This window comes from Magnolia sinica, chromosome 4 (assembly GCF_029962835.1).
Source record: "Magnolia sinica isolate HGM2019 chromosome 4, MsV1, whole genome shotgun sequence".
Lineage (NCBI taxonomy): Eukaryota > Viridiplantae > Streptophyta > Magnoliopsida > Magnoliales > Magnoliaceae > Magnolia > Magnolia sinica.
Genome location: NC_080576.1, coordinates 57,342,812 through 57,368,781, shown reverse-complemented (window position 1 = coordinate 57,368,781; position 25,970 = coordinate 57,342,812). Strand labels below are relative to the sequence as shown.

Genomic DNA, 25,970 nt, shown 5'->3' with positions numbered 1-25,970 from the left:
TCACATTGAAGAATCTTAGCAGTGGTTTTCTTTTGCCAAAAAATGACCTCCACAAGCTTTTGTAAGTGATAAAAGGAAATGATACTAGAGTGTTCATTATTCGGAACACATCTCCTAATGATTTGGTCTGGGCAATATTTAAACAAATAAGGATCATCACAGAAAAGCTATGTACTTCGGCTAAAATATTTTCTTATCTTGTGATGTCCAATGAATCGACAATTTACTTGTCACAAGATAATTTGCTATGTCGGTGTACCAAGGTAATTGGGAGACAACAAATAGTTGTTCACATGGGAAAGTGTCTTTGATTGGTGAACTCTCAATGGGATCTGAAAGAACCAGTCAAGACAAGGGGTTTGCTACTATGTTCTCTATTCCTTTCTTGTCACGTATCTCTAAGTTGAATTCTTGGAGTAGGAGCATCCATTTCAAAAAACAGGACTTAGCATTATTCTTTGAGAGAAAATACTTGAGTGCCCCGTGATAAGTGAAAATTATAATTTTTTATACAATTAAGATAGATCTGAATTTGTCTAGAGTAAAGACTACGACAATGAGTTCCTTTTCCGTGGAGTAATTTATCTGGCACCTTTCAGCATTCTACTTGCGTAGTAGATAACAAACGGTTTTTTGTCTTTCCTTTTGCCTAACACAACCTCCATAGCATAGTCACTAGCATCACACATAATTTTAAAAGGAATGCTCCAATTGGGTAGTTGCATGATTGGTGCGGTTGTCAACATACCCTTTAGTTTTGTAAAAGCCTCTTGGTATGAATCAGTCTACTCAAATGGGATATCCTTTTGAAGGAGGTTACTCAATAGTCTCGAGATTTGGTAAAGTCCTCAATAAACCTCTTATAAAATCCCGCATGACCTAGAAAAGAGCAAATGTTACGTATGCTTTTGGGAGCTGACAAATTAGCAATCAAATCTATTTTGGCCTTGTCCACTTCAATTCTATTGGATGAGATCACATGTCCAAGGACAATTCCCTTATGAACCATGAAATGACACTTTTCTCAATTCAAGACAAGGTTCTTCTCTTCACACCTTGTCAAGACTAAATTCAAGTGCTCGAAGCACTCGTCAAACGTTCTTCCAAAAACACTTCCAAAAACAGAGTTGTCCATAAACACTTATAGAAAATGCCCAACCATGTCTGAAAATATACTAAGCATGCATATTTGGAATGTCGCAGGAGCATTACATAGCCCGAATGACATCTTTCGATAAGCAAAGGTGCCAAAGGGGCATGTAAAGGTGGTCTTCTCCTGATCTTCAGAGGCTATCTCAATCAGATTGCAGCCTGAGTACCCGTCTAAGAAGCAATAGTAGGAATGACCGGCCAATCTTTGCAAAATATGATCAACAAAAGGTAAGGGAAAGTGGTCTTTTCTCGTGATAGTGTTCAGCTTCCTGTAATCAATGCATATTCTCCAACCAGCGGTAACCCTAGTTGGCACGAGTTTATTGTTGGCATTGGCTACGGTGGTAATTCCGAACTTCTTATGCACCACTTGAGTTGGGCTCACCTACTGACTATCAGATGTAAGGTAGATGATACCCACATCTAACAAATTTAACACCTCCATCTTAACCACATCCCTCATGTTAAGATTTAATCGGCATTGTGGCTGCCTGGATGTTTTGGCATTCTCCTCTAGGTGTATTCGGTGAGTGCAAATCAGGGGGTAAATTCCCTTGAGATCCGCAATAGTCCATCCTATGGCACTCTTGTGGTTTTTAAGAGTACCAATTAGCTTACTCACTTGCTCATTATCTAAGTGAAAAGAAATCACCACTGAATGTGTCTCCTTGACCTAAATAAACATATTTCAATTCAGATGGCAATGGTTTTAGGTCAAGCTTCGGTGACTTGATGCTAGATGGTAGAGGCTTTGAGTTTATAAGGGGCGATTTTTCAAAGCTCGGCCTCCACTGGTTAGTTTCAAGTACTAGCTTAGAATTTAACAAAGTTCTCATTGTATCTAATATTATGTGATCGTTAGAATCCATAAAGTGAGCAATACAGGTTTCTAAAGGATTGAAGATTTTAGTCAATATGAGCTTCTCCACGCGTGTGTCAGTCATGTTTACCTCGTGGATCTCATCTACATCCCCAGGTTATTTGCATAGATTAAACGCGTTCACTTCTAATGTCATATTCCTAAAGGAAAATTTTATCACTCCTTTTCGACAATTGATGATTGCATTTGAAGTGGTCAGGAATGGGCATCCTAAGATGTCCGGAATCTGAGTGTTAGCATTTATAACTGGTTGTGTCTAAGACGATAAAGTCTACTGGTTGGTAGAACTTATCAACCTAGACTAACACATCCTCAACTACCCCTCTTGGTATACAAATAGATAGGTCAGCAAGTTGTAGGGCGGACTTGGTGGGTTTTAATTCACCAAACCCCAATTGTTCGTACACTAAGTACAAGGTTAACGCTTGCCCAAGTCTAGCAAGGCTTGTTTATCTAGAATTTCCCTATGATACATGAAATCGTAGGGCTACTCGGGTCTTTGTATTTTGGGGGAGCGTTTTGCTTGATAACTTCACTCACTTTTTCTGTCAAAAAGGCCTTCTTTTGGACATTTATTTTGCGTTTAAACGTGCAAAGGTCCTTAATAAACTTAGCATAGGAGGGAATTTGCTTAATCACATCCAACAAGGGAATGTTGATTTTGACTTGTTGGAAAATCTCCAAGATGTCCTGATTCTCTGATGGGCGTTTTGATGAGACTAGTCATTGGGGAAATGGAGCCATGAGCTTGTGCCCATGCACCGGCTCTTTGTCATGTGGGGTAGGGCTTGGTCCATCATCACTATCAGATTTATCCAAATCCTTAGGTGTGTTAGCCTTTATTGGTATCGTCTTGTATATTTCCTTACCACTTCTAAGAGCAGTGATGGATTTGGCTTGTTCCACATGTGGGTTAGGAGGATTCGAATCACTCACTTCGTATTGTCCTTTTGGGTTAGGCTGAGGTTGGGCTGGAAATGTTCATTTCTCCCCAACCATAAAGTGTGATTCAATCCTCGAAAACCGACCTTTCAAGATCATTTATAGCCTGCATAGTGGTTTGATTGAATTGCATCTGCCCTTGCATGAATGCTTGTAGTGTATCCTCAGGGGTCCTCTTTTGTGGTTGCACTTGTGTTGCACTTTAAGGTGCAGGAGGTCTTTGAGGAGGAGTGCTTGCATTAGCAGTTGGCCCATTTCTCTAACCGAAGTTGGGATGATTCCGCCAGTTAAGACTATACGTGTTAGAGTTCGGTGCATTGAACATACATTGGTAAGCATTCATGGCATTCACTTGAGCTTGCAACACATCCTGAAAAGCCGGGATTGTAGGACAATCCTTTGTAAGGTGTACATCACTCTCGCATATGCCAGATGCACTTTCCACAGATGCATTGGTGGGTCGCATCTCTTCCAACTTAGTTCCATGGCCTCAACTTTTCAAGTGAGGCCCACGATCTTTGCATTCACATCGTCCTCCTCCTCGAGGACATATATTCCCCCTTTTTCCTTAGGGTTGGGCTTAGAATTACTTGATTTTAATGCAGGGGCATTTTCACACCGGGCTCGAGTGAGGTCGCCTGTGGAATGCAGGGTCACACTCTAAAATTGCGGTTTACACCGCACTAGTAGTAGTATGAAACTGTGCTTGTAGTCCTAGAGGGGGGTGAATAGGACTTTCCAAAGGACTGTACCAAATAAAAACTTCTATTGCTTAACTTAAATGATTTACAAATAAACTTAGAAAGGCAATGTAACTCTATTGGCTTCCAAGCCAGTTAGAGGGTCCAATCACGTAGGTAGCTTATGATATACCAATGGAGCAACTAGCCTATATCATAGTAAGCTTGTGTGTGGGAAATGCTTCCTATTAATCACATAGCATTCATTCAATCATGCATAAGAATTTAAACATTCAAGCATATATGAGCATGATTAATTAGACGCGCAAATGACAATCCCAAACACAAAGCATATAGAGTGGTTCGGCTATGTGCCTACTCCACTCCCGGCAACCACACTCAATCCCAGAGTGCACCGGATTTCACTTTTGATGGTTTTAAATCAGGTTCACCAACAACCTTTATAGTCCTACACTAAGGACACGTTTAGGCCCACCAGCTAAGGTCCCACACAAAGAACCTAAACGAGTTTGTTGATTGCAAACTCTTAGCCTCAATCCTACACAAGGAAAGAGACTAAACTTTTGAACTCTTAAAATGACACTTGTCGGATTGAGTTCTCTCTTGTAGCTTGTCTTGGGTTACTAGATCTTCGCGCTCTCGAGCTTGAATTAGCTTCCTAGTGCTCCCCCGATCGTGTTGCTTGGATTTACCTGTTGGCTCAGCTTCACGATAAAAAACCTTGCATATGATATACTTATAAAGGTGACCAAGGTTATGGGAGTTGGTTGAATCTCTAATGAAGGTAATGAGTGAGTTTCCTAAGAGATTCAACTAATGGATATACTAGAGTATGATTGAGATCAAGGATATACCTATAGGTTTGGTCTCAATACTCTAGTAAAGGCTTAAGATCATGTTCTTCATAAGTTCGAGCTTTGAATGCTCTTAAGATGATGAATCACAATGAAGAGAGCATGAATCTCATATGGATGGAGTCTAGGTAAACTAGGATAAGCTTGGGTTACACTAGAGACTCTTAATAGCCTTAATCCATGCTTTTTGCAAGTTCCTACAAGCTATTTTTATAGATAAAAGCTTTCAACAGATAGAAAACGGATATAAAATGGCTAGTTTATAGTGCTACCGAAGTGACCTTCAGTACCATCGAACTTGCTTTGGTAGTACCAAATTATCTATCGGTAGTACTGAATTAAATTCTCAAGTTGTTAATTGAAAACAGTCTCTTTCAGTGGCACCGAACTTTGTTTGTCGGTGGCAGTCGGTGTCATCGAAATATCCAATCAGTGACACCGAATTATCGTTGTAAGCTTACTGGACTATTTTGAGCCCCTTTGTTAATATCGAAGGTATCTTCGGTGGTACCGAATGTGCTTTTTGGTGGCACCTTCATCCTACCGACAGTGGACAGATTTTCCTGTTTTTCTTGTTTTGTCTAATAAATCTTTCACCAACTTGGGACTTGCTTAAGCCAAGACTATAGGATATAAGATATGGACTTGGGATTGGCTTAGAATAGATGTCCTAGGTGGGTTTTCCTATTTTGGTTGGGATCATCTATTTGCAAGGTTTAAGATCGTAGAAGCAATCCTTTGTCTTCAATGTGGCTTCGATGCTTCTGATCTAGTTGCGTCGCCGGTCTTCATTTGTCAAGAACTCATCCCACTAAAAGACACAACTAGTCACGTAATTGACAAACATGGGTGCAAATAAGTGCACTAACACACTCGGGGTGGGCGGGGCTCGAGTGGGGTAGCATGTGGGATGCGGGGACACACTCGGGGTGGGCAGCTCATGTGAGACGGTACCCATGTGATTTGGGGCCCACGAGGGGGGTTCGGCCAAGGTCCTAACCCACAAGATGTGGGGCCTGGGCTATGAGATAAAGGGATTAATTCGCCATATTCTAACAGTTTAAGCTTTTAGAGCAAGTGGTTAATTGTCCTGCATCAAATTGGTGTCAGAGCGGGAGGTCTCGTGTTCGAGACTCCTCACCGGGGGTGATTAATGCAAGGGCATTTTCACACCGGGTTCGAGTGGGGTCGCCTAGAGCTAGGCATCGGACTGAGTCAGATCGGATTGGGTCCAACTCGACTTGGTCCGGATTCTACACGGCCCAACTCGAACTCGGACCGATCTAGGACCGAGACCGGGTCATCTAACTTGGACCGACCCGAACCCCTGCTGTCCTTAGCCGATCTGAGTCCGTCTTGGTCATGAAAACCGGGTCGGATCGGATTGGGCAAAGTTCGGATCGGTTATTTTTTTATTTTATTTTTTGAAAAATAATAGAGCCGGTGGTGGGTGCCTATATTCAACGCTAAATAGCCAAATTCTCAAAGGGTTGAAATATCCAATTGAGAGCTTTTATTTGTTGTTTATCCACCATACAAAAGTGAGAAGCATCATATAAACAATTTAGATCATTTGAAGATGATACAGGTTCAAAGGCTGAGGACCCTTTCATTGAAAAAAAAAAAAAAACCAATTCCGGTGGTTTGAGTCCCAACATATCTTAAAAAAAAAAAAAAAAAAAAAAAAAAAAAAACCAATTCCAGTGGTTTGAGTCCCAACATATCTTATTGCAATACATTCAGATGTATTCCAACGTACTGCTTAACGAATTCAATATAGAAGAAATGACCAACATGGGAAGGGCTTCACTTTAATTCATTACAACAAACAAAATCTTAGTTCCAATTCCATGCGTTTCAAGTTGAAACTGAAATGATCTGAATTGTAATTTGGGAGCTAGTCCCTTGGTATTAATGGAGTGGGTTTTGCAATTGAAGAGATTGATAAATGCAACCAACGCAAGTACTCGAACATGGATAGTGAGAAACTAAAAATTACAAATCCAATACCCATCAATGGCAAGTGGAAATTGGGGAGCCACCACTTACACAATCTCAGCATAGTAAATCAACACCAAGAATGCAGTTCAGATGGTTATCTTAATTTACGAAGTAGATTTTTTCTTTGGAATGATTTATGGAGAGCTTGGACAAGAATATAACAATGATGGGTTGAAATAGCCATCATTGAAACTTCCAAAAATCAGAATTTAGGATTGTTAAACCAATCAGACAGGGAACAGTAAAGAATAAGAGAAGTCATTTTCTATGAGTAACAAAACACGAAAGCTTGTTTCTTTTTCTAGGGATAGAAGATGCCATCTCTTTGTTTGAGATCCAGGCCATCCATAAGGTGGGCCCTATCATATATGAGCTGTAGTAAGATTAACAAATTATAACAAGTGGCCATTAGCTTGTGAAATTACCAGTGCACAGTCACCTTCTCATGTGGCACAAGAACTTGTGAAACATGTGAGTGGTGTAGCATCTCGTGTCCACAATCAGAACAGTGGTCTGTTTGGATGCACCGTCGTAAGGGCGTTTCATGCCTAAATGCTATTTTGAGCCAAACCCATTTTCTATCCACAATCAAAACAGTAGTCTGTTTGGATGCACTTTCCAAAGGGCGTTTCGTGCCTTAGATGCAGTCAAACTCATTTTCATGTCGTGCAGTTAGATGCAAACCCCGTTTGATCCCCCACTAGTGGGCACCACTTGACAAAATAATAAATAAATAAATAAATAAAATCTGCTTTGAAATCAAGCAAGAACTTTATCAATAGCAAGTGATAATTTCAATAAACTTGTGCCGATCATGGCCGAATACTTTCAGAATCCAATATATTCCCCCCTTTTCCCCCTTTACATCAACCATGAATTTAACATTGCCAATATGATCCCTAAAAATCCTTCTAAGAGCAATAATCCCAAATCAAGAACACCAAATGCAAGTAGAAACCCAACCAGATTCTCATACTTCAGAAAAAAAGGACATCCAAATGATGTTCGCACATCAGGACTCACCCCACACATACCACAAAGCTCAAGCATGCCAGATCAAAACCGTTCTACAGGTAGGCCACACCAAGTATGTGCTCCGGTCAAAAATTCAAGTCGCTTTGCTCATCACAAGGGCCATACGCGCACATTAGACCTAAAACATCAGCTGGTACTTTCTAGCCGTTCGTTTTTTTAGTACCCACGTCTATTGCACAACAGACCGACCTGAATTCGAACTAGGGCACATACACAGGAAAGCCTTCCTCTGAACGGCCTCGATATTTCAAACGGGTGTCAATTTGACACGTGTGCAACATAAAAATCATAATTGAACTCAAAATCCAAAGAAAAAAGAAATCAAAAGCCACACCGGATCCAAGGATAAAATCCACACACAAACCCTAACAATTCTGAATCAGGAACGCCCAAACGCATCGAAAACAGAATTCAAACGTCTATAGAAAACCGTGAGAGAGAAATCTAGGGTTGAGAGAGAGAGAGAGAGAGAGAGAGAGAGAGAGAGAGGAGAGAGAGCAAACCTTGAAATGTTGCTAGAAGCCTTTGCACGAGGGCGAGGAGATGAGGGCTTTTGCACGAGGGCGCGTGTGGACGCCACTTGACTTTTAATAACCAACAAACGCCACGGAGTGAGTGAGACGCGTGGCTACCGGATAGTATGGGCGTCGGGCGCTGAAGGGGAGGCTGGAGACTGGAGAGGAAGAAGATCGGGAAGGGGAGGCTAAAAACTGGAGACTGGAGAGGAAGAAGAAGAAGAAGAAGAAGAGGCTCGTTCATTCGATAGGGTAAGAAAAGAGGGGAGGGGTGTAAACGAGCTAGGGTAAAAAATTAAAAACAATATTTATACTACCCGCTCCGGGTCGGGTCTAGTCGGTTCGGGCCGGATCCTTTTCGGTTCGGGTATCCAGGTCGGATCGGTCTCAATAGACCTCTATCCGGACCCGACCTGAAAGACGATCGGATCTGGGTGGACAGACTCGATTAGGCCGATCTAAGCCGCTGGTTCTGTTCGTAACGGCACCGAGTCGGGTCGGATCCATCAGATTGGGTCCAACATGCCCACCTCTAGGGTCGCCTGTGGGATGCAGAGGCACACTCAGGGTGGGCGGGGCCCGCAAGGGAGGTTTTGTGTTTGAGACCCCTCACCGGGGGTGATTAATGCGCATTTCACACTGAGCTCTAGTGGGGTAGCCTGTGGGATGCAGGGACACACTCGGGGTGAGCGGCTCGTGTGAGGCAGTACCCATGTGATTTGGAGCCCACGAGGGGGTTTCGACCGAGGTCCTAACCCATGAGATGTGGGGCTTTGGCTATATGAGATAACGGGGTTAATTCGCTATGCTCTAACAGTTCGAGCTTTTAGAGCAAGTGGTTAATTGTCCTGCATCATATTTGTTGGTGGTGTCCCATGATTGTGCGTTTTCAGCTAATCTATCAAGGTAATCCCATGCCTCCTATGAGTCTTTTGTCATAAACTCACCATTGCACATCATTTCAACAAATTGACGCATATTTGAATTCAGTCCATATAAAAAGCTAATTACTTGCCAAATTTCTAACCATGATGTGAGCATGCGAGTAACAAATCCTTGAATCTCTCTCAACATTGGAAGAATGTCCCGTCTTCCTTTTGGGAGAAATTCATGATGGTGCGCCTTAAGGTATTGGTTTTATGAACCGGGAAGAATTTTTTAAGGAACTCCCAGGCTATCTTAGCGCACATGTCTATTGAGTGTGATCTCAGTGAATGGAGCCATGACTTGGCCCTCTCCTTTAGAGAGAAGGGAAATAACTTAAAGTCTAATGGCATTTTCAGAGACGTTGTAATGCAAAGTCGCTACAATCTCATTGAATTCCTTGAGATGTAGATATTGGGCTTTCTGAGTTAGGCCCGTGAAATTTAGGAAAAAGTTGAATTACTCCTAGTTTGAAATCCAGGTTGCCTACATTGACTGGAAAAATCATACAAGATGGTGCGGTTGTTCTTGCCGGTTATAATCCCAAGGTATGGCTTCTGCTCAGGCATGTTTGGAGTGTTCACAACCATGGTTTGAGATGATTCAGGTGTACTCAGATATTTTGTAACTTGACGTTGGATAGAAAGCTTGTCGATTAGACCTCCATTACTTAGAAGTCGCTTTGTTTGGTCCCTTACCCACTTGGGCATGAACTAAACACAGGAAACTAAGTTCTAAACCTAAACCTAGAAAATAAAAATCTTACAACGAAAATTAAAAATCCTACAACAACTAAAAAGTAATAAGATGAAGGAACAAAATTACCGGTTTAGAAAAACTAGGCTACAAAAACAAAAACTAAACAAGCGATATTAGTTTTTATTTATTTATTTTTATTTTTTTAATCTCTAACAACCCCTAACTAGAATCAATCTTCCTAGAATTAAACCTAAAAGCAAAACTAGGTTAGAACTAGAAATTAAAGCCTAACCTAAACCTAAGTATTCTCGGCGCAAAGTTCCCTGGCAACGGTGCCAAAAACTTAATCGAACCCAAGGGTTGACAACCCAAAGTATAGGGATGCGATGTAGTCATAACTCGGTAAGATCGGGGTTGATCCACATGGAATTCGGTGAGAATATACTAAGAATTTAATCTAAGAAAAAACGATTGGTCTAGGTTTTTAATCCAGCAGAATATAAGAGCTATAAAAACAATTATAAAAAGGACTAAGGATCCAATAATCCCCAATCAATAGACTTTGAATTCAATTCATCTTTTCAAGTTGACAACTCAACTAGAACTGGATTCCAATCCATTCTAATCGGAAGATAACTTAATAGTATCAATAAAAAAAACATCCAATATGGATTAGAATCATGACAGACTTGTTCTCTTATGAAGATATAGGTAATCACATCGCCGGGAATTGAAAGCATCTAATGTACCTAAAGGCAACAATAGATCAAACTACTGTACAGATTGATTTCTTCCCCAATCTAGAAATTCAACCACGTCCAATCATAATTCAACATAAAAACATTAACTTTCATTAAAGAAACGAATTAAACATTAAATATCCATTAAAAGGTTCATCCCTTGGCCTTAGCTAAGAGAATAGCCAAACATGACTAACATCTTAAACAAAACATAAAGAAAATCTAGAAAAACAAATTAGAATCGAAGGATTGAGAGGGAATGATGAATTCAAAGAAGCTCTGCAACTCCTAAGTCTCTCTCCTGTACCCTAATTCGTACTTATAAAGGTTTAGAACACCCCTTTAAATAGGAAAAATTCGCACCGAGTTAGAACCGACTTCAATTTTCACACTTTTGTTACGCTTCAGTTGCACCGACTATAGCCTTCGGTTACATCGAATTAGTTTTTTGGTTACAGCCAAATTTCCTCAAATTTCTTCTGAAGTCTCTGTCTTCCTTAAGTCGCATCGAACTATCCGTTGGCGGCACTGAACCCGGCTTCAGTTAGACCCAAGTGTCGAGCCGAATTATCCACGAAAATCACTGTTTGTTGTTGGACTGTTTTGTACACATTCGGTCGGACGGATCCAACCTCATGTGGGACCGAACAGTTTGTTATTTCTGTTATTGAATTACGTGATTTTTCAATCATTCTTTCATCAAAAGTACTTGGTTTTCTTGATCTTTGGCATGCGAATTTTTCACTAATGTCTTCCAAATCTCCAACTCTTCTCTTGATTAATCTTTTGAGCTTTAATCACCATGATTTTGTATTTGTTTTACGGATTAACTCACATGTACAAATTAGATGTTTAGTTAATCAGTTAAGCACTTTGAATGTATGGAAACTAGAGCAATTAAGAGAATAAATATGTAATATTTAGATGTTATCGCAAGGCATGGGAGTTACTATTTTCCTCCACATTGTTGACCGTGCACGCAGCATCATATATGTTGATCACATCTGGACCATGCATTCAACACTTTCAATAATAAATTGGCCAAAAAAAAAGGAAGAAGAAGAAGAAGAAGAAGAAAATCATATTCACCAGATAATCCTAAATGTTTGTTTGGTGGTGTAGATATAGTCATATAGATACTAAGGAAATCACTCGCTTCCATGAGAAAAGGTTCAATTGATCAGGTTAGGATTGCATATCAAGGGAATTTTTTTATTAGTGGTTGACCAATGTGGAGTCGCAATAACTCCTGTGCCTCTTACAGGCATTGGATCAGCTCCCTTAATCGAAGACTTGAGGACATGAGATGGGAGGGGAAAAAAGAAAGAAGAAGCCTAAACCTTGCTAGCTTCAGTAATGTCTAGAAACAGTTATTGTAGTGGATGTCAATGAAGTCAAGGTACCATCATATAGTGAGTGGCTTGCTAGCCCCGCACGCACCTCAGCATGCTGCATCTGTGCCAACCTAGCAAGTGTGTGGAACATCTGAGAACATAAGATAGCCCCTACTTTGAAGATGACCCCTCCCCAACAATTGCATTGATCCACTCATCAGGTGGGCTGTGCATACAAAAAGATTGAACAGTTTAGAAAGAGCTTGCCAACAGTCAACATTCGCTGTACACATACCCACCCGATGAGTGGACCTCTGCCCTCCCTCCCCTCCCTTTCCTTTTTTGTGTGTGATGGCCACCTTTTGCTTTGAAAATGGCAGTCACCATAACCTTTATGTAATCATAGGGTTGAAACATTCAATCCAATAAATTTTTTAGTCATCCCACATCCAAGGGGAGACCCATCACATAAATGGTTTCAGTCATTGAAATTAAAAAAAAAAAAAGTCCAGAGGTATCACATTGCAACACGAGGGGAGCAAACCTCTACAAGTGCAATTAAACAGTCACTAGCAATTACTCTACCAATTTCTCCCTCATATGTACTTCCTCTGCTCTTCGATGTTTCTTCTATATTTTTCACATAACCTTTTTTTGTTGTTGTTGGGCTTTTTTTTTTCCCCCTATTAAGACTCCGGTGGGTTGTACAGCAAGGCCGAAGAGGAGAGTGGCAGTGATGGCTAGCTTTGAGATCTCTTTCGGGTTTTACCCAGCTCCGGGAAGTCTTGGAAATGTTATCTGGCGATGAGGCTTTGTGTGTTTGAGCAGTTCAGATTATTTGAGTAGGCTTATTTTAGCTACTCACGTCTGTAAGGGGCAAATAATTTCTAAAAATGCTATAAATTACACAGTTGCATCAATCTCTTCTGCTTTTTTTTTTTTTTTTTTGTTTTGTTTTGTTTTGTTTTGTTTTGTTTGGTGGGAGGGTTAGAAAAGTCTTCAAGTTTTGCTTTTTCATGGAGACTGCACTTTGAATATCCAGAATGCTAACCATGACAGTGGGGAATGATGTTTAGGGCACTTTGGACGTTCCCTGCGTGGCAGTTCTGGTATGATGCATTATTCAATTCAGTTCAGTCTGAAAACAGTGGTAAAACCAAATTCAGCAGCTCTGTTGGCGGATGTGGGGTGCATCAAAAGATGGACACGAACCGAGCTAGCTTGGTTAACTTGCTCAGCTCGGCTCGGATAAGCTTGATTCGGCTTGACTTGAAAGCCGGTTCGGGCCAAGCTGAGCTTATTTTTTTTAGCTTGAAAGAATTTTGAGCGTAGCTCGAGCTGGCCCGACCTCGAAGCTCGGCCTGAACTTGACTCAAGTTATAATTTTATTATTATTATTATTATTATATATAACTTAATTAATATATTATATTATATATTATATATAATATAAAAAAACATATGTTCGTGTAAAAACTAAAAAGAAAACGCTCAACTCGAAAGCTTGAACTCGAACTCGACTTGAGCCAGCCTGAGCCAAGCCGAGCTGAGCTGGCCAGTCAGCTCAAGGACAAGGTTCGGCTCGTGTACAGCCCTAGGTGTATCCAAACACCACCACATACAACTTCCACTGCAAAGAAAGAATTATAGGTTTCTATACCATTTTTTGTAGGACATCTGAATGTTACATCATCAGGATGAGATAGCGTGTGGTGCCTCTGAAAACAGCTTGAGCTGGGCTTACTGATCGAGCAGATGAACCTTCAAGGTGTTATTTGTATGCATAACCAAAGCCAAACTGCAATTCAGTTAGTTTGTGAAGAGAAATCAATTTGTACTATGCAATTTGGGAGGTAGCCCAAGTTACGAATGAGGTGGGGCAGCCTCGCCTCGGTCAGCAACTCTTCATCGATTGGACCAGACGTCCAAAAGTTGGCATGAATAATTGGGCCAACAGTCAGGTTGGCCCTGGCCCACTTAGTAATCCTGCCTTTGATCTCAGGTCCAAACCTACTACCCATTGACATCTTAAATGCACCTTTCAAAACGATTCTCCCAAGGACCCGCCATGGACTGATTTGTATCCTGTGGTGACCTGAAAACCATTGTGGCAGGCATAATTAGTATAAATCAAAACCGGACTGTTGTATGAACACCCAATATTGGTTACCTAGTGATGGTTTTGATGGTCCTATCAATGGCCCTTTTTGTGGTTCTTAAGTGCATAGCTTTTCCCAAATGTCTTATCCAAGCATTTGATGAAATGGAACTGTGATTTTTTTTTTTTTTTTTTTTCTTTAATCCCTTTCTATTCACACTACAAGAAAGCTTTTGATTAAATGGTTGCGGATAATGCCCAGTCATGTGGGTTCAAACGGATGGGCATGTGTATTGGTTGGAAAATAGAAATGCTTAAGGAGCTGCCTGGAACGTGCTTTCTATAAGGGCAATCAGGGCATCCTCTTACATTAAGTAATTGTACTAGCAGCCTCCAATACAACGGCTCCTATGGTTTATAAGTATAACAGGCTGTTATTCTGGTCCCTTACGGCCATTGTTTGGCTAATTAAACTTAATTAAAATACCCCCAACAAAACCAACAAATTCAAGTGATGGTTGGATCGGCCTCTTTTTGGCACTTCCTATCACAGGGCACACCTGATGCCGCTGGTTTGGGCCCTGGTGCCAATCTGGGTGTTTTCTATGGTAGGCATTCTCGCCTGATTTTTGGGACTTCCTATCAGATGGCGCAATCTGACGCACCGGTTCAGGGCAACCCAGCACCAATCTGGGTGTTCTCTATGGTGGGACCATGCAATAGTTGAATTGGCATTGGCGGGTTGAATGTAGGGTATCAATGGGCTGGGCCAAGCATTGTCAAAGTCCAGCCTACATTGCTCAAAGAAGGCCAAAACCTGGCACAGGCCCGTGTGTTGGGCCGAGAGAGAGAGAGAGAGAGAGAGAGAGAGATGGGTTGGGTCCTTTTTTTTTTTTAATTACAGGGGCAAGCGGAGCCAAATTCGGGCTGAGCTGATGGGCTGTTGTACATGTTCCAAACTTGGCCTGATTGAAAAGCGGGCTTGAATTTTAAGCCCAGGCTATTGTCAGGCCTAGTCGGACGGCGCACATGGACCATGGCAGCCTCACTTTTGCCCAGTTCCACCACAGCTATGGTGGAATCCTTGTGATCGCTTTCAAAATACAGATTGGTAGTATGTATATGTGGCTCATAAGAGCATCAGCCCTGGCGGTTATGTTAAGACTTTAAAGTATAGTTTGGGAAGAAAACTCAAGTATGTCTACTAGCAATGAAAAAGAAAGCAGAACTTCTTATGGGGTGTTTGACAAACAACAGTCGATACAATGGAATAGTCTATTCAAACAAGCCTTAGCTGAACAGATTTGCTAAAGATGGTAACCAAACGGGCCCTTAAGGTTGAAGAACTCCCTTGTTCTTGTATCATTACAGTTTTACCAAACTCAATCGCTGGGATGTCCTCTACTGGGCCCTCTTAATCACCTAGTTACCCTACACATCATGGAACAAACCCCCTTAAAACACTCAGTTACATACAGATCACCTGCACAGAAGTCGCCATCATCTTCAAACCAGTGTGATGAATGAAGCATTTAAATCTATGGTAGAGGAAAGAAAGGCAACATCATACAATATATGCAAGGAGTGATGAATTCTCTATTTATGCTTTAAAAGAGTAACAATACATGATATGTCTACAAAATTACAAGTTCAGGAACAGAGCAGCTAAACCCCCTCTGAAGTTGAAGTTTCATGGCCAATTGCAATCTCCTGCACCCAAATAAGAAAGAAAATACAGGCATGTCAAAATCCAAAAGTCCTATTCTTATATGCAAGGACCTGATCACTCTCCTCCCTGAAATAACGGAGGTATCCTCAACAAGTGAAAGAATTACAAAGACACCCACTTTTCACATTTGTATAAAACACCCCGAGATCTATCTTCTTCAAGCGATCTGATGCCCTTGCAACTGTGAAAAAAACTAGCACCGTTTATTATGTCTTTAGGAAATCTTGTCATTTTGTAGCGTTTTTGTTCCAGCAAATCCCAAATTGCTTGGAGAAAGGCTATGCCTGTTCAGTTGCCACTTAAAAATGAGATCATCTCATCTCATTTTATTTTAATCATAATTATGTATTAAAGATCTTTTCTTGGTAGGTATTAAAAATATAGCCAACAGTTCATATAAACTATGAACTCTAACTAATAGCAACTGGTAATAAATAAAATGGGATGAACCTATTTTCAAGTTGCAACCAAACAGACCCTAAGATGATAGCATTTCACTTGTACAAGCAATAGCACAGTGCATACACTTGACCTGACTTTGTCCAACCTTTTGCATAATTTATATCAGCAGTTTTCACTTAACAAGGGTATGCCTATTTCTAACCTCACAAGGGTAATTTGATCATGATATAATAGAGTTAATGCTCCTTAGAAAGACATGTCATGACTAAATTAATCTTGCTTGGGCAGTGATATGAATCCCTTTATTTACATTTTATGAAGTTTGGGATTAGAGAACATGGATGGCACCATGGTGATCTTTACAAATAACAGGCTTTCTGTTTGTAAGCATCATAGATAAACTATCAGATATTAACTTGCCTCCAACTTCCCATCTTTTAAGAAAATGCATCTTGATGTCAGAGCACGCCCGCTATCTAACAACCATCCCACTTCCGCCCAAGATTCGCCATCCTCTCTTTCTTCTAGTGAACACCAGAGCTGCTTTGGGAGCAATGTGAGGCCATGTTGATCTCTCATCAAGCTTCGTGGGTTTTCATCCACCAGTTCTTGGAAAATTATCTGGTACAATCAGAGATTAGATCAGAATTAGATAGGTTTCATTACAACAGGTTACAATCTACAGTTAACATTCACGTTATAAGATTATCAACCGATACCACACCCCCAAGAAAGGAAAAGGGTTTGAATGCTTAGGCAGGACTATTCCCTTCAAGCAAGAAGATTGGTAGCAAAATTGAAGAAAGTTTAACTGCTTCTCTTAGGAAAGCTAATAACAACTTTATGGTGCCAGTGTGCAATGTGTCAAGGAAGTCAAGGTTCTTTGGAGTAGCCATGGACCACGTTTTCATGGGCCTCATGGCACAAGTGCTTCCCCAAGCATAGACCGTGAGGCACCTGTCTCACAGTCCTGACGCAAACGAGTAAGCCAACCACCCAAGTGCTGCTAGTCTAGCTACTTGAAGAGCCGGTATGAATTGTACGATTCATATCATATCATATGGGTGAATAATTTGAATTGTACACCCAAATCATAAATCCTAAATAATCGTACAATTATCATACAAATTCTATCGAATCATATGATAATCATAAACTGTAAACGAGCCCAAAAAATACTTGAAATTCACATTTTTAAAATTTTTTAATTCATTTTTTCTTTTTCTTTGTACCATTTTTTGTTTTGAGAGAGGGAGGGAGAGGAGATTTGAAGATTTTGATATTCAAAAACCCAAAACAAAAATACCTCCAAAAAAAAAAAAAAAAAAAAAAAAAAAAACCAAAACAAAGAAATCAAGATATCTTTTATATTCACAAAAAAATAAAAAATAAAAAAATTGAATGACATTTTTTCTAACATGATTCTACACTCAAGAAAGGTACAAAAGAACCAAATTTTAAAAAGACTAGTATGCTTTTTAAGGTAAAATTTTCAAAAGACAATAAAAGAAAACAATTATGTATACCATGTACATTTTCTCAATTGATAATATCATGATATGTATTACTTTTTTGGTACATGTTGATGGTAAATGGATGATTGCTGAGTTTTTAAACTTTTCTAATTTACTCATATCTTTTTATAGATATTTTTTGTACATCAGAAAAAAAAAAAACTTGCTATTTATGATTCGATATGATTCAACCCCTGTTATGATTTGCGATACGATAACAATTTGACAACATTGGAGCTATCTACTTATATAGTGGTAGGAAGCGACTAGAATATACACATGTACAATTAGGATGGCGCCATATGGCAACAATCCAACAGCTAAAAAGAATCTAAAAGGTTTCTAGAATTCTCTATACAACTAAAGCTACAAAGGATTAGAGAACTCTAGAATGTTTCAAAGATCTCAACAACTCTCTAATCTTCTCTAGAATATTCTACATGAAGAAACCTCTACGTACAGAGAGGGCCAAAATGACTATGTCCACGTCACTGGGCACGAAAATGATCCGTCCATGACAACGTGCTGTTCAAGATTGGCTGGCATTAGATACAGTATGCATGTTCAGCATAACTCGTTTCAAGGTGTTTTTTTTTTTTTTTTTTTTTTGAAAGATTAACTTGTTTCAAGCTTTTCACAAAAGAGATCTCTTAGTGAAATTTCTCGGCATAGATTAGTACATCAAAGGTCGCACCGATGCCATTCATCTCTTAATATGGCAAGAGGGAAGAGTGTAGAAGAGGCAGCTTCTAAAAGTTTCGAGTTTCGGAAATGCCTAGGAAGCACTTGCAGAAAGGAACCATTCACATATTTAGCATGAACACAAATTCAGTAGTTCTAGTTCGTCTTGATAAAAAGTTGATTCAATTTAGTAACAGGTATAGGTAAAACCAAAAGTGAACGAGACGGAACTATGGTAAACTGCAATAGGAACTGGAAGACGTTGGGGCCGATGCATCTAGCTTTCAAGAGAATCTCTGACCACAATTTGTTAATGCTAAGAGAGTTGCAACAAAATTGAAGTGGTGATAAAATTTCTAATATAATGCATGGAGAACAAACGAAAAATGGATCCACAATTCATGGATGTAATTTAACCGAGCAAAATATGCAAAATAAAATAATAATAATAATAATAGAAGTAAAGAAAACCTGTTCTGATACCATAGAAGGATTTGAAGCTAAGGAATATTGTGTGAGAGAATATAAATCATTGAGAGCGAACAAGCATACATAAAGAAGTGCGGTTGACATATCGAAACACAATCACATACAGAGAGATGGAAGTTACATACTTGTGTGCCATGACAATCATGAGAAAAAGATTTGCAAGATGGAAACATGTCACATAGAAGGATGTGGCACTTCACTCCATCTTGATTGCAGTTTCAAGATGAGATGAACAATCTAACCTGATGCTTTCCATTTCTATCTCATTGATCATAAAAATGTAGAAATGAATCGACACTCACATTGACAATATAAATTAATATATGACTTAAATTACATGGCATGACCTCCCAAAATCCTCTCATAGCTTTCTGTGATTTCAACACCTTAAATCAAATGCATATTTGAATTATTCATATAGATAATATCAGAATCTTTTGTCTATCACATACATATGTACGCACACATGTGCGCGTGCATCATATACAACCAAGGTATCCCAAATCGGATACGTATTGGCCATAACGGCCGATACGTATCGGTAACGGTGGTACCCGTTACGCGATACGGGGCTGTATCGGCCGTTCCCAGTTTTTGTACCCGTATCGGCCGATAAGGGCCCGTTACGGGCGTAACGGCCGTTACTGACCCGTAACGGCTGTTACGGGCCTTGAAAAAAAAAAAAACCGTACCTCTTCTTCTCTTTCTTCTTCTTCTTCTTCCTCTTCTTCTTCTTCTCAGGCAGCTGTGGCTGCGGCCTTCTTCCTCCTTTTCTTCTTCTTCTTCTTCCTCTCTCTCTCTCTCTCTCTCTCTCTCTCTCTCTCTCTCTTTTCTTCTCTTCTTTCCCTCTTTTTTTCTTTTCGGTTTCCCCCCCTCTCTCTCTCTCTCTTTTTTTTTTTTTTCAGGCGTACCACGCACCAGCTAGCAGGTAGTCGTAGGCAATGTTCGAAATATCGATACTATCGGCCGATATTATCGGTATCGCACCACTGCGAGACGATACACCCCCGATAACCACCGGAAGAAACCAAAAAATTCAAAATCCCAATATCAGCCGATATATCATCGATATCGCATGATATATCGACGATATGGCGAGATTTCTTCTCCATTATCATCGGAGACAAATGCACGGACAGAAAATCGGATCCGGCTTGTGGAGAATAAAAAAAATTGAATTAGAAAAAAAAAAAGAAAAGAAATCGGAGCATACCTAGCTGGAGGTGGGCCACTCGACAGGTAAGTAGGATTTTCTGCAATTTTTCTTCAACTTCCCCCTTTCTTGGAGATTCTGGCGAGGAATCAGGCCATGGTCGACAATTCCGGGTCACAGGAGAGAAATCTATCGATGTCCGAAAAAATCCAAGCGAAATCCAGAGAAATCCTCTCCGAAATGTCGAGAAATCATCGTGAATCTGAAATTTCCTAGATTTGGGCGAGATTTTAGGGTTCCGGAAGGCCGGAACCCTCGCTGCGTCGAAAAACAAGAGCGTCCGAGCCCTCTTTAAGTGATTTTGGGTTGGGTGGTGTACCGCACACCACCGAGTGTTGACGTCATCAAGTGTTGTGGGTCCCATCATAAGGCATGCGTTATATCCAAACCGTTCTTCCATTTGGCGAGCTCGTTGTAAGGCTTGAGCCGAAAAATAAGACAGATCTAGAGAACAAGTGGACCACACTGCAAACAACAAACAATAGTGGGAGAATGAACGTCTACCATTGAAACCCTTTCGAGGTCAGAGAAGTTTTGGATAAATATGATATTTATTTTTCCTCTTCATCCAGCTCTGTGTGACCTCGTGAACAGATTGGATGGAAAATAAAAGTCACGGTGGGCCCTACGAATGTTTTAACAGTGAGAATCATTGTCCCACTGCTATTTGTGGTGTGGTCCACTTGAGCTTTGGATATTAATTATTTTTTGGCTCATGATCTAAAATAATCTCTCCAAATGGTTGAACGGTGTGGATATAATAAATATATTATTGTGGGGCCATATAACATTAAATCTGGTCCAAAAGGAAGCGGATTGGCTGGTGTACCACATAAGGACGCGGATTGCGTACTACCCCCGCCCGTCCCTAGCTCCGAACGGGCAGGTCTGTGGTCGGGCCCACCGTGATGTATCTGTACATCCAAACCGTCAATCCCTTTTCTCATATTATTTTAAGGTATGAGTACGAAAATGAGGCATATCCAACGCTCAAGTGGACCACACGAAATAATAAGCATGGTTGCATTAAAATGCACTAAGCATTAAATGTCAGTGGGATTAAATGCAAGAGTCATTTTGTAGGGCCCACCATAACGTTTATTTTCCATCCAATCTGTTCATAAAGTCACAAAGACATGAATTAAGAGGAAAAACAAATTTTATATTGATCCAAAACTTCCGTGAACCCCTAAAGGGTTTCAATGGCAGACGTTTAATCCCCCCATTACTTTTTTCAGTGTGGTCCACTTGATCGTTAGATCTGTCTTATTTTTCGTCTCAAGTGGACTATACTCAAGGAAAAAATGGTGGTTGAACACAGTACCATTAAAAACTTTTTAGGGTGCACCTTGATTTTCCCTATATTTTATTAGGCACTTAATTTATTGATAACTTCACATAAGTTTGAATGAAGAGAAAAAACAATTATCAACTTGATCTAACCTTTTGTGGCCCACTAATGGTCAATCATCATTGTTTCCTATGGTATGGTCCACTTGATTATTGGATCTGCTTCATTTTTTTTTAATAATGTCCTAAAATGATATGAAAAAACGGATGGATGGGGTGGATACTGAATATAGTTGTCATAGTTCAATTGCACAGCGCATATCTTAGTACAATATACAAAGGAAACCTATTATGTCCATTTCTTTTTTGAGATTTTATGATTTAAAAGTGTGTATTAGGGTCTTTTTAAATAATCCCTGAAGTTTCATTGAAAAAATCAACAATTATCTTAATGTTTCCCCATGTTTCCCAAAAGTGCGATAAATTATGCGATACAAACAATATATCCCATGCGATAACCGATACGTATCTGTATCCCAAGGGTGCGATACATTGTGCGATACCGATATTTCGAACACTGGCTGTAGGTACGTGTCACGCTAAGACGAGCGCTGACACTCCTCGAGCTCCGAGTTGTACGAACAGTTCAAAGGAGATCAAAGTTATATGGGCTCCACAGTGATGTATTTATTACATCTACACCGTTCATCTATTTTCAGAGATCATTTTAGAGCACTATCCAAAAAATGAATTATATCTCAAGATCATCTGGACCACACCAAAAATAGCAGCGGAGATAATATTTTCACCGTTAAACAATTCATAGGGCCCACGGTAACGTTTATTTTCCATCCAATCTAATCTGATCAGACCCAAGTGGACCCCACCATGATGTATATATTTTATCCATGTCGTCCATCCATTTTGCCACGTCATTTTAAGTCAGGATCTAAAAAATTAATAATATCCAAATCTAAGGTGGACCACACCATAGGAAGCAGTGGTTATAGAATGGTCCCCATTAAAAATTTCTTAAGGTCCACTGTAATGTTTATTTTCAATCTAACCTATTAATTAGGTCACACTGACGTGGATGAAGAGAAAACACACATGTCAGCTTGATCTAAAACTTTTGTAGCCCCCCATAAATTTTTAATGGTGAACGTTTAATTATTGTTGTTTCTTATGGTGCTATCCACCTGAGCTTTGGATGTGCCTCATTTTTGGCTAAAATTATTTGGCAAAATGAATGGACGGTGTGCATATAACACATTCATCACGGGTGGGGCCTAAAAAATTTTGACACATGTGCTACACTTCACAATCTGAGTCCCGCCTAATTTGAGCCTTAAAAATTTGTACACGAGACATATTAACTTAAAATTTAGCAATTAAATTATGGACTGTAATTGCTAACTCACAATGCCAAAATCAAATTGTTTGAATAGTTTTAATTGTTAATTTGTGGAGTTCTATTTTTTAAAATAGGGCCTTTTGATTTTTTTCATGATTCACTATCCAATAAATGTCCACCAATTCATAAGTGGGATAATGACAATAAATTGCATGAATTTGAGGCTAATTTGGTGCATATATTGGTCCTCCAAGTCAGCCCAAATTGGCAACGCCATCTACCTGAATTTAATTTCATTTTTTTAAATAACTATTGGGAGAAATGATATCAAGTTGTTAAGTATATAAATTAGATATTTAGAAAATTAAATATATGAATTTCGTAGTCAAATTTAAGTTATCTGGTTCATAAATTCATCAGACAGTCTGATACAACTTCACATCAAAGAGTGGACCGTTATACCACCATATTTGGAATGCTTAGAATATTCCAATTTATAAATGAATGCATATTTGGAATGCTTAGAATATTCCGGATTTAATCCATATTTTATCATATTTTTTTGGTAAAAAAAAAAAAATTTGCACCGTTATGATCCGTTACGCCCCCGTATTCATATCGGTTTCGGAGGGCACCGTTACGCCAACTGATATCGATACGGGACACCTTAATATACACATGCATGCACACACGCACACATCAAAACTTGCATATACTGGAAGAAGTTTCCTCAAGCACCTCAACTTGATGAATACAATATAACAGTAAAGTACAAACACAAGAGAATGATTCTATTTTAGAAAACATAAAGGAATTATGAAACTCACTCTCCGGGGACCGTGAAAGCTGGCAACAGTGCTCGTGCCCTGCCACACACCTATAACTTCTGATAGTTTCACAACCTCTGTAGATGCAAATCCAGAATCACGAATAGAACATCCACCGAGTTGTTCCCCATTTCTGAAGGGCCCATACCACTGCTCACAGAAGACCTTGATGTTTTGCAATTTCATCATTGTATTCTCCAATCGAAAAACTTGAATTATCCTCACACGAGACTCTCGATTTTGAGGATCAACCAAGCAATGCTCCAACTCAAGCAATCTGTATGCTTCCCGGTCCTCTACAGGCCAGACAGCTACATAGCATCCGCTTGGGTGATATGCAAAGGCAGAAACTTTATTGTTTATGCCACCTATGCTCCTCTCGTTGATGCTATACCGTGTTGCAGCATCGGCTTCACATCCAACAGTGGGTAGTAGCTTTATCAGTTTGTACACAAGTACAGGTTCATCAGTTTCAGCGAGTGTGGAGCATTGAATCTGCCAATCAAACACCTTAACCTCCCATTCCCTAAATTCTTCAGGAACAATGGACTCTGGAAGTTCAATGGGCTTTCCTTCACTAGTAAAATCTGCCCCAAACCCATCCCACTCACCAGATACATTTCTAGTAAATTCTTCCCACCCTGAAATGAAAAGCAAAGAAGAAGATGTGAGAACCATATTAAATTATATGCAGCAGGGATACTACATGTCCAAAAATATCAACATTCCAATCAGGAAAAATCCCCACATCGCCATTGGATTGGATGTCCATGGTGAAATGGGTTGGCAGTTGTTTGCTGTCAGACTAGTGTGGGTAGTTAGTTCTCTTAGAAACCACATATTGAAAGTGTGTTGAAGATAACTTCAACTCTTAACTAACAGCCACCAAGAAGAAAATTGCTGAGGAGCCCAACTTTCCAGTAGCACGTTAGAGAAAGAAGAAGATGGAAGCTTGCAAAAGGATATAGGAAGAAAGACGAAGAGGAACATAGAAGAAGGATCCATAAGCTTGAGATTTTGGTGATCTTGGAGATGTACCAGCCAGTCCCTAGCCCACATAAAGGAGGGTTCATTATAGGTAGGCAGCCAATTTGAACTCGTGGATGAGGTCATTCCCAATCCCAAGAGACCCACTGAAGGGTCTTGCACCATAAACAAAAGGATAGTACATGGTGATTTTTTTCCTCGAGTTACTCATTACCTATTGGATGAGATGCTCAATAAACATGGTGTGTTGAGTGTAAAATATTATATACTTCACCCTTATTATGCATTGGTTTTATAAGCATAGATGCACTTAATTGATCTAATTACATATATTTTCCTATGCGAGATGATTTGGAGAGCTAAGGTGAAAAGAACGATTAAAAAGAAGATTTAATGCTCAAAGAATAACCAAGTGAAGATTTGGAGATTTGGAAGTGATCAATGAAGATTTCAAGTACTAAAGATTCAAGAAAACTAAGTGCAAAGGGGAGAGAAGACAGGAAAAATCATAAAGTCTATTAATAGAAATAACAGACTGTTTGATCCCACTTACGGTTGGTTCGGTCCGACCGAATGTGCACAGAACAATCCAACAACAAATTGTGATTTCAGAGTTAATTCGGCTCGATATTCAGTTCGACTGAAGCTATGTTCGGGTGCCACCGAAGGGAGGTTCGGTGCGACCTAAGGAAGACAGAGACTTCAGATGGAAATTGAAGAAATTCAGTTGCAACCAAGGGGAAATTCGGTGCGACCGAAGGTATATTCGGTTGGGACTGAAGTTCACTATCAATGTGACCAAAGTGTAATAAAAGTGCGTAAATTGAAGTTGGTTTTAAGTCAATGCAGATCTTTCCTATTTAAAAGGATGCTTTAGGCTTTCCTAAAGACGAATTAGGGTAGAAGGAATAGAGAGAGTTGTGGAGCTTCTTCAAAGTCCTCCTTTTCAAATCCTTCGGTTCTTCTTCTGCTTTTATATTTTTCCTTTGAGTTTTAATTCAATCATGTCTTTGATTGGCTAATCTCTTAGCTAGGGCTAAGAGGTGAAGCTTGTAGTTACTCTTAATGCTTAGTTTACTTTTATTCAAGTAATTGGTTTAATTGTTGAACAAATTAATTGATATTTGGTTTGAATGAAGATTTATTTTTAGTTTATTTTGATCCATTATCGACTCCGGGCACATCGATGCTTAAAAAAACTAAGAGTAATTTCTAATCTATTTTGCAAGGGATTGATCTGTAAAATCCATTGATCTATAGTCAGTGTTTGAGTTGTCGGTATCGCTATAAGTTTCACTAGCCGGAGATAAAGATATAATATCGTTATCGTTGATAACCGGAAATGTAGGAAAAAAGGGAGAAACATAGAGAAAATGGTGGAATTTTTCAGTGAAACTTCAAGACATACATGAATACACATATTTATATATTCAGGAATAAAAAAAAATTGCAAAAAAACAAATACATTACATAATAAGTTTTCATTTAATGGGACAAAAAAAGCATGCGATGCCATAAAAAATCACTTTAATAACAACCAAAATGAGTTTATATATTACCAATGCAGCTAACATACAGTAATTAAGACATATAAAAGTGAATGAACTCA

The 25,970-nt window shown here is 39.6% G+C and overlaps 2 protein-coding genes across 10 annotated transcripts in view; one reads left to right on the top strand and one right to left on the bottom strand.

Moving 5' to 3' along the window:
* The window catches only part of LOC131243135 (calcium-dependent protein kinase 26-like), a 49,523-nt gene extending 36,837 nt beyond the window's left edge, over window positions 1–12,686 (top strand). For 5 of the 9 annotated variants that reach the window (XR_009169889.1, XR_009169890.1, XM_058242264.1 and 2 more), the window contains one exon: window positions 12,469–12,686. The gene's annotated coding sequence lies outside the window, so the exon portion shown is untranslated. Of the gene's footprint in view, window positions 1–11,707; window positions 12,115–12,468 lie in introns of those variants that run through there. The other 4 variants (XR_009169891.1, XM_058242259.1, XM_058242261.1 and 1 more) reach the window with 2 other exon arrangements.
* Window positions 12,687–15,086: 2,400 nt separating this feature from the next.
* LOC131243137 (uncharacterized) overlaps window positions 15,087–25,970 on the bottom strand; it is a 30,517-nt gene continuing 19,633 nt past the window's right edge. The window contains exons 2-4 of the mRNA XM_058242265.1: window positions 23,375–24,015; window positions 16,427–16,627; window positions 15,087–15,585 (exon numbers count right to left, since the gene is read on the bottom strand). Of these exons, the coding sequence (XP_058098248.1) occupies window positions 15,541–15,585; window positions 16,427–16,627; window positions 23,375–24,015 (887 nt within the window). The 3' untranslated portion in view covers window positions 15,087–15,540. The remainder of the gene's footprint in view (window positions 15,586–16,426; window positions 16,628–23,374; window positions 24,016–25,970) is intronic.